This window comes from Bombus affinis, chromosome 16 (assembly GCF_024516045.1).
Source record: "Bombus affinis isolate iyBomAffi1 chromosome 16, iyBomAffi1.2, whole genome shotgun sequence".
In the NCBI taxonomy this organism is placed as follows: domain Eukaryota; kingdom Metazoa; phylum Arthropoda; class Insecta; order Hymenoptera; family Apidae; genus Bombus; species Bombus affinis.
This window is the reverse complement of record NC_066359.1, coordinates 1958528-1974766: the sequence shown is the minus strand read 5'-3', so window position 1 is coordinate 1974766 and position 16239 is coordinate 1958528. Positions and strand designations below refer to the sequence as shown.

The following is a 16239-nucleotide window of genomic DNA, read 5'->3' as shown; positions in this document are numbered from 1 at the left end:
TTCTTTATTTTCTTTATCATTTATCTTCTTATGGTCGCGTCGTTAACGTTCTACTCGATTTGCTTGTACCATTTGTTTAGTCGTTTCATCTCAGTTCTTCTATTCTTCCATTGGCTCTGTATCTGGCGTACTATTTTCTTTCTATTCGTCGTATAACTAATGTTATTCTTGAAGAACTGAAATTAAACGCCCCAAAGGGAGTCTTTACTGTTATAAGTTGATGGACGAGCACCATTGTCAGACTCGAGAGGCCAGGTAATCGCACGCCACCAAAGGATCAATGAGATTTCTTTCGCAGAAGCTGGAATATAACGTCTGTACCCGACGACTTGAAGTGCTTCTAGCTTTTAGTCTCGCTTCGGGCAACTTTTCCTGTTGCTCATTGCCACTCGGGCCTCTTCTATTTAAATCCAACGAAATATCAAAATAACGTGTGCAGCTAGCGCGAGCAACATGACGTATCAATTAAATAATTATTTTTAAACAATTATTTTGTTCCACCAATACCATCACAACCTTTGTGAAGTTTCTAAAATGGAGGAAGATTAAAAAATATCGCCATTGTCAAAGATAACCTATCTTTATTTACACGCTTAGTAACATCGATGTCGTAATATTATAATATTATAAACGCAAATAATTGTTGTATAATCAACGATACAAATATCGCAATCAATGTTTTCACACGATCTTCGCGTAATATCTATCGATCTGCCAGGCACCGTTTATCCATCAACTTAAACTAATTATCCTTAACGCTATCGTCGTTCTGGCTAACACTCACGTTCTAATAATTTTTAAAAGACATACTTTACGAGTAATGTTCGTAAGTTTACTCCGCCTTCTCCTACGAAAGTCTTTCCAGAGAAATTGACATTGTTTCAGGGATTTTCCGGACTTTATTTCTTTCGTCTTTCGAATGTTGCTGGATTACGGCTCAGCTCGCGTATATCCAGCGTTTCTCGCTTTTAAATTTCCTTCCACGCGTATCGATCGACGGCATCGACGAAAAAAAAGGAAAATTTCTTTCCAAAGCAAGAACTACGTGACGAATTATAGAAACAGAGAAATATAACGGATAATAAAGAAATTTTCATCCTGCAAACTTTCCCAATAAATATTACGGTTTTCAATTTCGCTTTTATTTCTTTTCTTCTTTTTCTACCACAAACGAAAGAGCGGCAGATGATTTCGATCGAAATTGCAAACTGTTCTCACTGGAACCAGTTTGTTTCTGTAATTGTTCTACCCACGTGATATAATCTGCAAGCCACAATTTCTCGATCTATTGCTATAGTTGGGTGAGAAATTATCCCACCAGAGGTCTATAACTGTCACGAGTTGTGCAATTCTCTTCTCTCTTTCTCTTGTTAGCATCGACACTGTTGTGTATAGGAAGCTGGAAATGTGAAGACGCTATCGCAAGGCAGATGGAGTTTATATTCGAGGATTTCGACCGATAAACGTTCTAGTTATCGCAGTTTGCATTCGTAGATCGAATGCACGGATTCTCAGCGTTGCGTGGTAATTATATTATGAATTCTGTATTACGTTCGATCCATTATCGAAATATTCAACGCGATGACGCGCAATTGCTAGAATTGCGTTCCGAATGATACCGATTTTTCGCAGTTTACATCGTAAGAAGCAGCAGTTGGCCACGTAAATATTGCTAAATTATAAATAATTTATTATATATAATATATAAAATTTATAAAATAATAATTATAATATTAGTAATATTAAAATAAAATAATAATCGCAGTAACGAAATATTTGGAGTCGTGTTCTACCGTTCCTTCATTATCGCAATTCTTAGATATTTCAACGATTTATTCATTTCTTGGCGGTTAGGTGGTTCTTGCGATACAATTTATGCAAATTCTTAAAATCATCTACGAAAATTATTCGTGCAGAATGAGAAGCTTTCGTGATTTTTGTATCGTAGAAATTGATCGTTAATTTTTCTAATTTTTTGAGGATGAACCGATGTTGCTGATTTTCGTATGCTTTTAAAGTTTTGTATATTTTGAGTACTTTAGGAGATTTCGATCAAAAAGGTTTTTTACGCTTATCAACTGTTAATTATAGTGAAATATATCGTGGCTTGTACTGTTCCAAGATTTTTTTTTTCAAATTAGAATTTGCAACGATTAGGTGAATATTTGTTTAAATTTTCGTCGAACAGTCGTCGTTAATAATTTCGATCAGCGTCAGTTACTAAAGATTTAGTTGCTCCTGGTATGAATAATACAGCAAATGAGGGAAAATACAGTTGGTTTTGTCTCAACTGTTTATTAGAAGTAGGAAATATACGTTTGGCAACGTTAAAAAATGGAAAAAACGTCGACCATAATATTTCTATAAAATTCAATTACAATACAAGTAATATAAAATTAAATATAATACAAATCTACAAAATTCTCAGACACGTTATGCAAGGTCGTATACCAAATATTGGCTTGGTAACTAAGTGATTGCGGATGTTGTCATTAGGTGGTATTGACAAAATCCGCAATCACTTAGTTGCCAACCCAATAAAACGCTTCGTTCTCATTTTCGATGGAAATTGTTTAGAACTCGCGTACAAATATCTGGTAAATTTTCCATTAAATTAAAACCACCGCTGTTTTTCTATTTCCTTCTCAGCAAACTCCAAACATTTTTATTTACTGGAGAAAAGTGAAAAAAAGATATCTTTAATCACAAACGAGAAATTCATGCATTAAAACATGTATTCTTTTTTTTTTTTTTTTTTTTTTTTTTTTGTTACAAGAAAAAATAGCTCAGAGAACGCACGTCCGGAAATCCCTAAATTTTTGCATAGAAAATATATAATATATACATACATATACATATATACATATGTATAGGTATATATTTATCTGCATATACACATATACAGAGTGACTAGTTTATTCTCATTACGTTTTCATTTTGACAACACGTTTCACTTTGACAACATTTCTCGAAAAGTGTCGTTTCTTGCAGATATTTGACAAATCTAAAATTTTACTAATTTTCATAAATTTCATTTGATAAATAGATTTCGATATACCGTGAACTGAAATTTTTATATCGAATTTCTGTCATCATTATATTCTCGACAGTCACGAACGTGTTAATTTCTTACCATCGAAAAAAGTAAATGAGAAGTTGTCAATACAGAGTCGTACAGTCTTTTATTCCAATACATAATTCCATTATTCACGAATTAAACATTTATTCATGGCTGAAGAATATTTCAAACGAAAACAGACAGTACAGTATATATATATATATATTGTAGTATCGTGGACGAGAGGCCTAAGGGATATCGGGCGAACTATAAACAATGTCGCGAGAAAGCCCAAGTGTGCCATTGGTCAATCGAATAGTTTCGTGGAAAAGGCCTACGTGACCCTGACCACAAACGGTTGCGAAACACGTGCGTGGTGGGGCTAAGCAAAGGACAAAGGGACGCTAAGGGAGAAAGACGAATTAACAGTCAGTGTTAGTTGAGAAGTCAGGGAGTGCGAGATGTGTTGTCGAGAGAGTGTGGTTCGCGTGAGTGAGAGCATTGACGAGTGTTGCAAATTAACTATCTAGTTGTCTTAATTATAATACGTTATTGTGGTTAGTTCACGTTAAACAACGATCGTTTCCTGTTTAATCAACATCTGTTTAGTCCATTTATTATAAATAAACTAATTGTAGTATAAGATCTTACAATATATATATATCAAATATCCGTTAAACGAAGAGTCTAATTACAACGAAAATCATGTTACAGTTTCACCATTATACATCGTATATCGAACAATTTCACGCTCGACACCGCTACGAACAGCGTTTAATTATCGGACACCCTGTATATGCGCACATGCGACTCCCCTTCTGTATATAATTATCTGTATAATACGTGTATAATAAGGATAATCGTAATAGTAAATAATATATATATATAATAATAGTAATAATCGAGGCAAAATCTCGATCACTTTGAGTCCCCAGTTTAATGGAAAGCTCATTCGAAGGTGCAGACTATCTAACGTATCCCTAATTAATCGCTTAATTGATCGCTAATTGGTGCAGCTAATGCTCTGTTCGATTCACAATTTAAGGAACTATTTATGTTTTGTCGGTGACATTCTGCGCTTTTCTACTTTTCTTAAATAATCCCTAGCTTGTTTCTTCGCGTCGCTTTCGCTTCTGCTTCGTTTCATTTTACCATTACTTTACTTCGTTTTATTTTATTTTCATTGATTTTTTAGTTTCATTGAATAAAGCGTTATCTAAACAGAGTCGTCTAGAAAGCGAAGTTTTACATGGAAACGTGCTTAACGTTGGCGAAACGATCATTCTCCTATCTCTTCTTCTCGAGTTTTGGCAATCTTCGAAGATTATTGTTTGAACGGTTCTTTACAGAACCTCTTTGGCAACGATTTTCCTTTGTCTTTCCATCTCTTCGCTTGTTTCTACGCGCCTGTATCTCGTTACGAGATGCAGGTTGCTTGTTACGACCGGAAAGTGAACGTCCCGCGGATTTGTCTTCTTTTTCTTCTTTTCATTTTCGCGCGTGTCTTGGAAAGTTTGCGTGTTTCGAAGAGGATTCCTAGCCTATGAAGAGGAATTTGCAAGTGGACAACTCAGTTTCTCGGTTGTTGTCCATTTGCAATCTTCTGTCAGTCGATCGACATCATGGAGTTCTACTCTTCAGCGCTGCGAAGATATCGCGCGTACGTGCATATCTCTTTAGTAAATTGGACAAATTTCATTTTGGAAATATCTTTGGTCGTTTTTGGAACGGCTTCGGAGAATTCATAGGAATTTATAGAAATTCTAAGTATCTTTTTAATATTAAACGTATACTATTCAGCATTTTTTCGATATTTCTTTCAAAGGACGAATTGAACGTTTATTGCAGCTTTTCGTACATTACAAACATTAAATTGCTCTTTCATCAAATTCATCATCGCTGACGAATATGATCATTTTACAAAATTATCTCGCAATACCATCGATTAAAAACGAATGACAAGTATCTTCTGAAAATTGATAAAAATTTCTTCCATCGTCTTCTTATACACCAAGTATTTATTTTTCATCTAACTGACATTTAATATCTACTGTATACTGTTTCTTGATTTTTTAATGATTATATTACTCGTACGACTAAAGATACGCCAAGTATGGTCACGACAATAAGAATCGAATAATTCGATCGAAGAGATTTTACGACAATGCAACTAGCGACATACAAATTTTTATTTTCTTCCGTTTAGTTATCGATTTTTCATCGATACTCGAATTATTATTAATTTTGTAACGCGAGGAATTTATAAATTAGAGATTTGTTTAAATGTAAATTATAGATTAGTTTCGCAGATTTCGCGACAATCGATCGCGCAATTGTGCGTGCGTAGTGTAACATGCGATGGATCAACTTCAATCAAAGACATTTTTACACAAATTTACAGAGCTCTTTACAAACATTTTAACATTAAAAAATTAATTATTAATTTTTAATATAATAATAACATCACGCACAATCTATCCTCGATTAGATTTAAAAATAATTGAAACAAGAATTTACATAAAATTCTCGAAACATTCTTCTTCTTGTCGTTCGAAAATCTTCGAATTGTTAACGTGTTACACTTTGTTCTCTGTTGGAAGAAGCATTTGTTAAACAATTTTTAACGTATCTTCCCTCAAATCTCAAAAATATCGTATTCCTATTTCCAACATAATTTGATCGAATTTTCCAGGGAAATTGTTGAAAAACTCGTTAGTATAATTTGAAACAACTGCAAGGAAAATTTGTCTTTTTCCATCTAACAGGAATTTTCTGCTTTATAAAATAAAATAACGTACAAACTATGGACGAACGTTTACGTAATTCGTAATGAAATTGTTTCGAAATTTTCTCGTTGAAACTTTCCAAATGATATGCATAATAAGCAAAGCAATGAACCAAGTTCGCGAAAGAAAGGGAATTCTGTAATTGAATCTTGCTGGTTTAAGGAAGCATGTTAAGAAAGTTTATTCACTAGGTAGATCGCTGCTAGTTGGGCTGACGTTCACTTCCGAGTCGGTTATTTTCGGGGCCGGCGGTAACAAAATGCTCGATCTTCTACTAATGTCTTCCTCGTAAACGCTTGACGTGCTTTTCGACCTTGAAACCAGAGTCCACGGATCCGGCGGTACGATCATAACGTCGTCCTGTACGGTTTAATTCCGCGATTAATTACGATTAGTTAATCTTAAACAGAAAGTGTAGAGAAGGACACCTTTATTAATGACGAACATCATAGAGTCACCGGTGGTTTGCTTTGCATGCTGTTCTCGTGCTTGCAATTGTGCTCGAAATTGTGCATACAGCAGATACATTGCTCGCCAAAAAGATAGGCCAAGTGTGCTATCTTTAATTTCTTAATGGCGCGTGTCAAGTTTTTCATCTGTAACGTATAATATGAAAACATTATGAGCTCAGGTCAGGTAATCAGATCCAGAAATGCTTTCTGCATGATTATTTATTTGTTCTTTGATTAAATTTATGTGTCGGACACTATTCATTCTAACATTGATGAACTTGATACTTGTCTTGGCGAAATAACCGACACCCGCCCAAACCATCACGCTGCCTCCTCCCATTTGTCGTTGAATTGCTGACATTGTCTCTTTTCTTATGTCATGAAAATAATATTGCAACCCATCAGGACTATCCAAGTTGAATCTTTTTTCGCCTGAAAATAGTACCCTTCTCCGTTTCTTTTTCCAACGCACTATTTCTTTTGCAAAGCGTAAACCTTCTACTTTGTGTTTCGTTGTTAAGGAAGGTTCCTTTTTCAGTTTTAGTCTCTTAATATCTTTGCAGGATAGTGGAACTCGACGAACACTCGAAACACCGGCACTAACACTAGATTTTTTCATTATTTGCTTCGTCGTTAACTGCCAGTTGGAAGCTACGCTCATAATTGCTCGCTTATCACGATCAGATAACGATGACGGCCGACCAGTATTTTTCTTTTTTGCCATAATCTTTAACTTTTTTTAAGGAATTCTGTATTACTTTACGACTTCTTCTTATTACTTTCGATATTTCTGCTACTAATAACTGTTGCTGTTTTAGTTCAAGAATTTGCTTTTTTTCAGACTCGTTTAATTTTTTTTCCGCCTCCCATACTTACACATTTGTATAATATTGTACTATAATCTTTACTCGTTGATAGATCATGATCTACTGAGCAATTTCTAAACGTATTAACAGAGTGTGCTATCATTTCGTTCTTAGAATAAAACAATTTTTTTGTTACACACTAAACCTCGTAATATTTTTAATTATTTTCAACGAACCGCATATTCTCAGCTCAGAATGTTTTCATATTATACGTCACAGACGAAAAACTTGACACGCGTCGTTGAGAAATTAAAGACAACACACCCGGGCTATCTTTTTCGCGAGGAGTGTACGTATCTTGCTACTATCGCTACTTTTTTCTAATATTTTTTCTTCTTAAACGATTGCTGTACTACGAAATTAGAACGAAATTATTTTTGAAAAATCGTTTATTAGCTATACGAATGAACAATCCAAGTATTTTCAGCGAAACTCAAAGTTTATTTAAAAAATGGGATACCGCAAATCGTTCGATCAAAGTATTTGTTTGTCGTTTTCTGTAACTTTGAACCGTCTGTTATTGGGCTGGCAACTAAATGATTGCGGATTTTGTCATTAGGTGGTATTGACAAAATCCGCAATCACTTAGTTGCCAACTCAATAAACCATTGCAACGTTGGATCGCACGCTGCTTCTGCGATGAAAAATCGTAATGAATGTTGTTGGAGACGCGTTGCAGCAGCTACTTTAGTCGCCAGACATTACTCTCCTTATCAAATACCTATCTCCAATTAATGGATCAGATACTAAAGTAATTCGATGATCGGATCCCGGCCGGAAGACGCAGCATTTCTCCGATATAAATCCATCACTTGGCTGATGGATGGTTCGAAGTTAGGGAAGAAACCAATGGCGAATACTTTGATCGAGAAGAACTTGCTGTATTTTCTTTTAAATAAACTTGCAGTTTCGCTGGAAGCTTGCAATCGTCTGTTTGTGTACCTAATACTCGACAAACTTTTAATCATTTGACACAAAGATAAGAAATAAAGGAAAATTGAATACTCCTTTGCGCAAACTCATATTTATTAGGCTGGCAACTAAGTGATTGCGGGATTTGTCAATACCACCTAATGAGAAAATCCGCAATCACTTAGTTGCCAATCCAATAGATCAACAGAAACGAAACGTCGTGTAAGCCGACCGAATTATGCGAATATTACAACGAGTACCGTGTTTTCGACATTTTACGCGTATTTTTGCATCAACAAATTTCCCACGAACAGATGAAAATCCACGGTAGTCTACGCGAATAAGCAGAGAAAATGAGCGCAGAGCTTCTCTAACAAGCGAAAAGCTACAATTTTTGCATAGCAGCCAGTTCTTTGATCGTTTCGTAAGCAACAAAGTTGTATCAGCAGCTCGTAAAGCAACGTGACCTTCTTTCCGCGATGCTATTCTACGATGACTGTCATAGAAAACGTAGAAAGTGGCGAGAAAGCGTTTCTTTGAAATACCAGTAAATGTTTGCCAGTGGGTGGCAAAGGTGGTTTGAGCAGTGCCACGTCGGTTAGATCCGGACACGCATCGGGTTGCACCAGCGGTGGTTCCGGCGGCGATGGCACCGCCTCCATGGGTTCGTGGTATCGTGGTGGCTGCACGCTTTCCACGGGGATGCTTGGACCCAGAATCCAGCTGGCGATCACCTCGCAGCAGCCGCAGAAGAACTCCGACAGGCCTTGACGTAGGCCGCGGTGCATGCTGAGGAAGAGCACCGGGTTCACGAATGCGTGGACGTACGCGATATGTAGAGTCACCTGGAATTTTCGTTGGCCCACGTTTGTAAAAACGATCGATTTCTATCAACTCGCATGATCTTAGAACGCAGCTGCTCTAGTTTGTGCGTTTACAAATATCTTTAGGCTAATTGACGCGTCGAGGATTCGTTAGGTAGATCAGCAAACAAATTGAAACTTTTTCTAAAACTTTTGCTGAATTTATATTCCCGGAAAGCTTCGTGAAACTGTCTCCAAACTTAAGCTCGTATGAGAAGATCGCTCGAATATTCCAATTACGTAGACGTTAGAGTAACGTCAGAGAATGTCAGGTGCCATTCATCGAGTGATGGGAAGGGAAGAAGCTAAATGCTTTTGTGGCGTGAGAAAGTCGAAGAAGAAGTGTTATTTATCAGAAGACTAGAGAAATTTGTATTTTTGTCTGTTTGAGACAATTTGGCCAGATCAATTTCGGCTGTTTGAGACAATTTCATCGACCATATTCATCTGTCGCTCGATGCATTCAGTTCATTGCTCACCGGTAAATTGTCTCACGAATAAAAGAAGAATTCAGCACTGTCTTCTCTTACGAATACTCGTGAGCTACTTTCGTCTTTTCTCAAGTGTCTCGTATTAGAAATATCTTGGATTCGAGGGAAGAACTGAAATTAGTCTGAGGGCAGTTTATCAGTGTTTTGTACTAACGACGATACCCTTTGAGTGCTGTGGGCGCATATAGGTGTCTGGCGAAAGCTATCGGTGTGGGCTAAGGACATATATATGCGTTTTCTGTAAGTGCCCGGTATGGACTAAGGACGCATGTATGGGTTTTTCAATTTTTCCGAATACCTACGCAGAAGTAATACTATTACGTTTGTGTGAAATAAATATAAATGCATTCCTTACGGCAGTAAACAAATGCCAATAGTGCCTCGTTATTATTGAAGTGGTCACCACTTGTAAGAAAACTCTACATCTGGTTTTTTTAGTTTTCTCAAGCACTGAATTTTTCACACACAACTAAATGATTAACTTGCGTTATATTTACTAAATTTAGTTTTCTAGTTTATTGTTTTCTAGTTTATTACCCAAATTCTAGTTAACTGTAAATTTCAATGTTTACAATAAATAATTAAAAATAACTAAAAATAAAACGCTCTTGAATCATTTAATCTCGTGCAAAAGAATTACTATAACTTATTACGATTTGCGCTTTGAATAGTCAATCAACAGAGTTCGGTCTAACGAAAAAGTATTCCGTCCACAGCGATTGTCAGCGCTAGACGCGCGCCGTCCGTACGGACGGTATAGGCCGTGAGTATTCAGCACTCAAAGGGTTAAGACTGGAAACTGATAGAGAAACTGATCAAACGACTTGCTTTTGAATAAAAATACTCGCAAGAGGAAAGTAGACACTTAACGGGGTGTTACTGAATCGATCGTGTTCGCGTAAATGAGGCGGACGACATTGTCCTGACTTATGGCAGTTCTGAACTCTTGCGCAATGTTACTTCTTTGTTCTTAGAAATTCTCGTACGATACGTATGAAATAACGTGTTTCATATTTTTATCGTAGATCTACTTCACCTTGAATGTACTCGATTTACAGTAAATTTCCTCTTTTTCGATACAGTTGACGATCAACGAATAATCTCTCACTTTGACTGCATTCGCGTTTGCTATTAATCAATGCCTTTGATCTGGCGAACTTATTCTTGCATCTCGTTGTGGAAAGACGAGAAACGCGCGAAAAAAAGAGGAAGAAGAAGAAGATGGAGGTCTTTGTGACTGGAACAGAAGAGCGAGAAGATGGAACTTGAATTCGTATTGTGCATCCAGGAAGCGAAATGACAGCGCGTATCCGTTGTTCGTGAATGGTTGTCACGTTAGAAAAGCTTGTGCGTCGATGTTTGAAAGAAACTGACGCTTGCTCGCGTGAAACACAGGAGAAGTGCAGTAGAACAGTGTCGTAGCATTGTTCGAGTCGGAGGATTTTTCAGTAATTTTTCTTCTAATTCTGAAATCAAATTTCGCCTGCTCTTGGCTACCTAAACGTGAACTGATCAACCAGAAACCAGATTCTCTGGTGAAATTCTACGTAGCTTTGTGAAACGATCCCTTGTCCAATTCTTTGAGAAATCTGGTTTTTCAATGTACGCGTTTCCTATACGTTCGGTTAGTCTGCGTGTGGAAATAGAAATTAGAGTGGAAGATGTTAATCGTTAGCGAGAAGAATCGTTAAGAAAAATTCGATATTTCGTATCGAAGGCAAAGAATCATCGGCAATTAAAGATGTTGAATCTTGGCGATTCGATATACCGTTAGGTGGCCTTAATTGCAGCTGTGTTGAATTAACGAGGCCCTTGTTCCTGCAGAAATTCGTCCAACTTGAATCCATTTAATTATGAAAACACGACTTCGACGTTAAATCAGAATCCATAAATGACGAAATTGTCTTACTCTTTGCTTTCTCGCGAAGTTCCATTTAAGCAAACAGCTACAACGTGTACAGTAGTGTTGTATCGAATTATTGGCTTGGCAACTAAGGGACTGCGGATTTTGTCATTAGGTGGTATTGACAAAATCCGCAGTCACTTAGTTGCCAACCCAATATGTACGATTATTTGTCTACCGTGAACGACGCTTAAAAAGAATCGTAGAAAATTTGAATTTCGTCTGGATATAAGAAAAAAGGACGCTGTAGATTGTAAGTGATGTCTTTGACTGTAATAAGTTGTTCAGACGTTTATTCGTTGTTTAAAATGTTACGCCACTTCTGCCAGGAAATTCAATGAGCCCTCGTAACCTCGATATCTTCAGTTTTAGAACAGCGAAGAAGGGGCAGTCGCATAGTACTCGAGCGTCCTCGAAGCTAACATAAAACTAAAACTAAAATCTTAAGTAAACCACCTACACGGTGTCATAAACCCGCGACATAACACACCTGGATATAAGTAGACGGCCCTAATACTAAAAGCAACATAATGTTTCTTTAATCTCGGCGACTGAGAGATAAGAGAAACCAGTAAAAAGATAGGAATCTCGAAAAAAGGCGAAAAAGAGCGCGTTACCTCGGAAGAATTAACGTTCTGATCGTTCGACCAGAGATAGAAGAATCGGCTATTTCTGGTCCAACGTGCAGAAATCGTTTCAAATTGTAATTTACACGGCTGGATTCGATCAGTTGGATCGTTTCATTATTTCAACTAAAAGTAGCAGTGCAATGTAAACGAGGTTTAACTGACTGAACGGAGAGAGCGTGAAGAGTCACGCAACAACACCAATAGAGTCAGTTTTACCTGTTTTCGTGCGGCCTTTTTGTCTTTTGAACTTGTTGGCGTGAATTTTCATAAAACTGTCATTTAGCGGGCGATTTCGCAATTACCTCGTAACCAGTTGGATTGCCGATGATAGGATGATTCACCAGAGTGACGAAGAACAGTGGTCCCCAAAAGATAACGTACGCGGCGGTGACCACCAGAAACATCTTCACCCTCTGCACGCCCTCCCTCTCCATCCTCTTTAAGTAATTCCTCATTTTCCGGTGCTCCTCCGCCGCTCCGCTCCTCTGAAGCAATACTTCCCTTTTAGCGGATCGACGAAATCAGATGCGCTGACATTAGAAGAGCGTTTTGTGCCGGTCGACGCTGTTCCTCTTTCAGGGCGGCCGCAGAGGGATCGACTCAGGTGTTAGACCGGCGAGAAATTTTAGCGAGTCGTCTCGTGTCAATGGAAATTTGGCGTCGAGTGGCTCGATCATTGACATATCAACATACACACACATTGTATATATATACATGTAAATTCTTATATTAACACGTTGACTGGCACGCGTGTCTTCAATGAAATCTTCTTCAGGCTACGCGTGCCACAGTACCAAGCGTTCTCTACTAGGTACTCCCATCGATATTTTAGATAATTTAAAATCTCTGTCCTGATTCGTTAAAATGTCGAAAAGAAAGATGGAAAACTTATTTCTTAGTGAGTCAAATAGCAGTGAAGAAGAAAGCTTTTACGAGGCTTACACAAATTCGAATAGCAGCGATGAGAAAGAAATCAGATTTCCTAGAAATAGAAATAGAATTACATCGTCTGATTCTGATTTGGATATTGATAAGTGTAATCGTAGTGATACTGAATGTAATGAAGATACTGTTGACGAGATCTTACAAGAACTGGTCATTGAGGAAGAAAGAAGAACTGATGATACCGAGGAAAGTACGATTCAATTTGGTGAATGGGATGAATTTAGTGGTCGGCAGAAGTCATTTCCTTTTTCCGAGACAGACGGCCTCATTAGGCAATTACCTGGCGATGTTAATCCATATGATGTGTTTGAGCTGTTCGTAGATGACAAAATAATAAACTTACTTGTATCAGAAAATTGCAACAAGGAAGGATGTAAATATTAGAAAATTTAGAGAATTATTAGCTGGAAAATTATTAGGGTTGTCTGAAAATACAAAAAATCCTTGTCTTCGACAGAGTCAGCATAATATCGCCGTTTGGAAAAATGATTCCGGAAGAAGCATTAGACGCGCGTGCAAACTATGTTATGCAGATAAAAGACGTCGAACGGACCGATCAGAGACACGGGAGAATTTAAAGAAAACAACAACTTATTGTCCAAATCGTCCCGACCAACCTCAGCTTTGTATAGAATGCTTCAAAGTTTTACATTCTAAATAATTTTCTTAATAAACCATTTTCGCATTACTTTTATAATAATTCTATAGTTTTATTATTTCCAGTGGAATATCTTTTCAAATATCTACGACGATCCTTCGCAAGTAGTCAAATAATCGTCACCCGAATACGGGTGACGCGGCCCCATTAGAAACTTTGCTGTCGCCCGAATGCGGGTGACGCGGCAGTCAACATGTTAAGTAAAGTTGAGAAATTGATATAATATAAAGTCAGATGAGCGAAAAAAACGACAGTGAACGTACAAGTTCGAATTAGATTTTGAAAGCGGTCGTTTGACCGGACCTGGTGGTTCAGTGGCAGGTTCGACCAGCGAACTCAACTTTTTCGATCTTCCGCTCCCTTCGGATTCTTCGTCTGGCGCTGCTTGCCGAACGACCGCTTACAATTAGTCGATTAAGCTAGTCGACTGTAAATTTGCATGTACACGAAGCGACTTGGTAAAATTTCTTGTCGGTCGACCCGTCTGCAGCCATCCTCAGGTTAGAGCTGCCTTTCGAGCATATCTCGCGATTGTCAAACGTATTGCAGAGGCTGTCTGTGATAATGAGGTGGCTCGGTTGAACAATGCAAATGAGGTTACCAGGAGAAATGAACCGGCCGTGCGTACAACATTGGGTGTCAGGGTTTTAATCTAAGCAAAAATAATATTCTGCATGGTGTTGCTTTTATTTTTTTTTTTTTTTCTTTCTTTATCACTCTGATTTGTAGAGAATACGATCGTAAGATCCTCTCTTTTCTTAAATGTTGTGTTACATGTCGGAGATGCCGGATCTATCGAAATGTGGCGAGTTGTTTGGAATTTTTAATCTGCGGGAGAATAAAATTGTCGATCGTGTTTCTCTGTCTGTTCTTTATTTCCAGAATATGTGAGGTTATGTGTTGTTTCTTTCAAACGTTCATATAGCATTTTGAGAAACGGATAACGCATGAATTTTTTGTTTTTTTTCTAAAGTTTTCAATGCGGCAAGCTTTCTACAAGAGAGAAAATCGTACGCTAGATAATTCGCAAAGAAACATTCTGAACAGAAATTTCTTCGAAATAATTGAATCTTCAACGAATGGTATCTTGAATACGCGAGTCCATATTTTTAAGGAACTGTTTTACGAAGAGACACGTAATAACAGCGTTTTTTTCTTTTTTTTTTTTTTTTTTAAGAGAAGCAGATTCATAGCGAGTGATTTATTGTTCGTTATTACCTTGGGCGTGCCACCATTCGTAGATGCGGCAGAATTTTCAGGAACCGCGTTCGTTTGTTGGTTACCCGTTGTATTCACGAGAATCGTTAGTAGTGCTACCTTTACCTGATACAAAAATCGATTATTTTCAGTAGAAAATGAAGGAAAATTACGTTGGTGCGATTGATAGCAAAAATCCTTGTGTTTTCTATCTCAAATCCCTGAAATATATTTGTACACAGTGCGATCAAACTCTGAATAATTTAATAAAATTGTTAATAATAAACGAGAATTAATCGTATTGATTATGAGAAAAAAGTTAAGAATTTCGAGAGATATGTTCATTCGCAAAAGGACGAAGAAAAAATTCTACTACGATTGTTAGTTACATAAAAAGAAGATTGTAAATTAATCGTTTAAATTGTATAAACAAATTATACTTAAACACTTTAGTATACTATATACGCTATATCATGCTATATAAAAGAATTTAGTAACTACGAAAAAAATTCTAATTTACACGCTAAAACGACTTTCATATTTAATACTAAGAGGATGAGAAATGAAATTCCATGGTTAAAAGAAAATGACTACTTTTTCCTCGTCGCAAAATTAAAAAAAATGCAAATTATGAAAACCACAAGAGAAAAGGAAAATTATGCTTCGAATTGCTGGTTCCACTAAAACGATTCTACTTCGACAGCAAGTTAAAGCCAAAAATTTCAAATTATAGAAAATCTAATTACTTCACTAACTTAATTACTTCCTCTTTACCTATTTTGCTAATTACGAGAAAAATGATAAATTAATCATTACCATTCAAATAATCGTTCTCTAAATTTAGCAGTAAATCTAATCGAATTTAAAAATTACGCTTAAAAACTACTACACTAAAATAAAATAAAAAGAAAAAAGTAATAATGATAATAATAAGAAAAAAAATTCCGTTGACACTGCACCGAAGAGAATAAAAATTCTAGCTTTTCAAGCCACTGTCAGCTTCAAGTCATCGCTGTTCATCGGTGTTTTAACGAACGCTCATTTCTATTAATATTGACTTACAACTTCCTCAACTGCTAAGCGGATTGGCAAATTTGCCGAACAAAATGAAATTAGTGGCTACTAATTACAGCCTAATCAGTCGCCACCGTGTCTGACGTTTGCGTTAATAAAGCAAACTACCTGTTAAGTCGCCAGGAAACCGTGTTTCAGTTATAGAGGACGTAGTATTCTTTGTGTTTGCTCTGAGTCAACGTTTCGTAGAACTTAGCATGTACACTGTCTTGCGAAAGTATTTTATGTGTTATACAGAACGTTTTGAAGTTTTATCAGCGTTCTACACCGCCTAATAGATTCCTATCGATGAAATTTATTAGACTTTGGTCGGCTTCTTTCTGCACGTTCATGAACTAGTGTAAAAATATTTCTTCCGGGCCATGGTGAATGCAGTGAAAGATGAAAAGAAAGTGCGCGAGTCAG

General features: G+C 36.9%; 2 protein-coding genes across 6 annotated transcripts in view; one reads left to right on the top strand and one right to left on the bottom strand.

Moving 5' to 3' along the window:
* LOC126925219 (midasin) overlaps positions 1-16239 on the top strand; it is a 138027-nt gene that overhangs the window by 10592 nt on the left and 111196 nt on the right. The window lies entirely within an intron of this gene.
* Positions 562-16239, bottom strand: part of LOC126925240 (uncharacterized) — a 79444-nt gene continuing 63766 nt past the window's right edge. For 3 of the 5 annotated variants that reach the window (XM_050740589.1, XM_050740588.1, XM_050740590.1), the window contains exons 6-9: positions 14782-14886; positions 12263-12445; positions 8620-8919; positions 562-6204 (exon numbers count right to left, since the gene is read on the bottom strand). In XM_050740589.1, coding sequence (XP_050596546.1) covers positions 6025-6204; positions 8620-8919; positions 12263-12445; positions 14782-14886 — 768 coding nt within the window. In that variant the 3' untranslated portion in view covers positions 562-6024. Of the gene's footprint in view, positions 6245-8619; positions 8920-12262; positions 12446-14781; positions 14887-16239 lie in introns of all 5 variants that reach the window. The other 2 variants (XM_050740592.1, XM_050740591.1) reach the window with 2 other exon arrangements.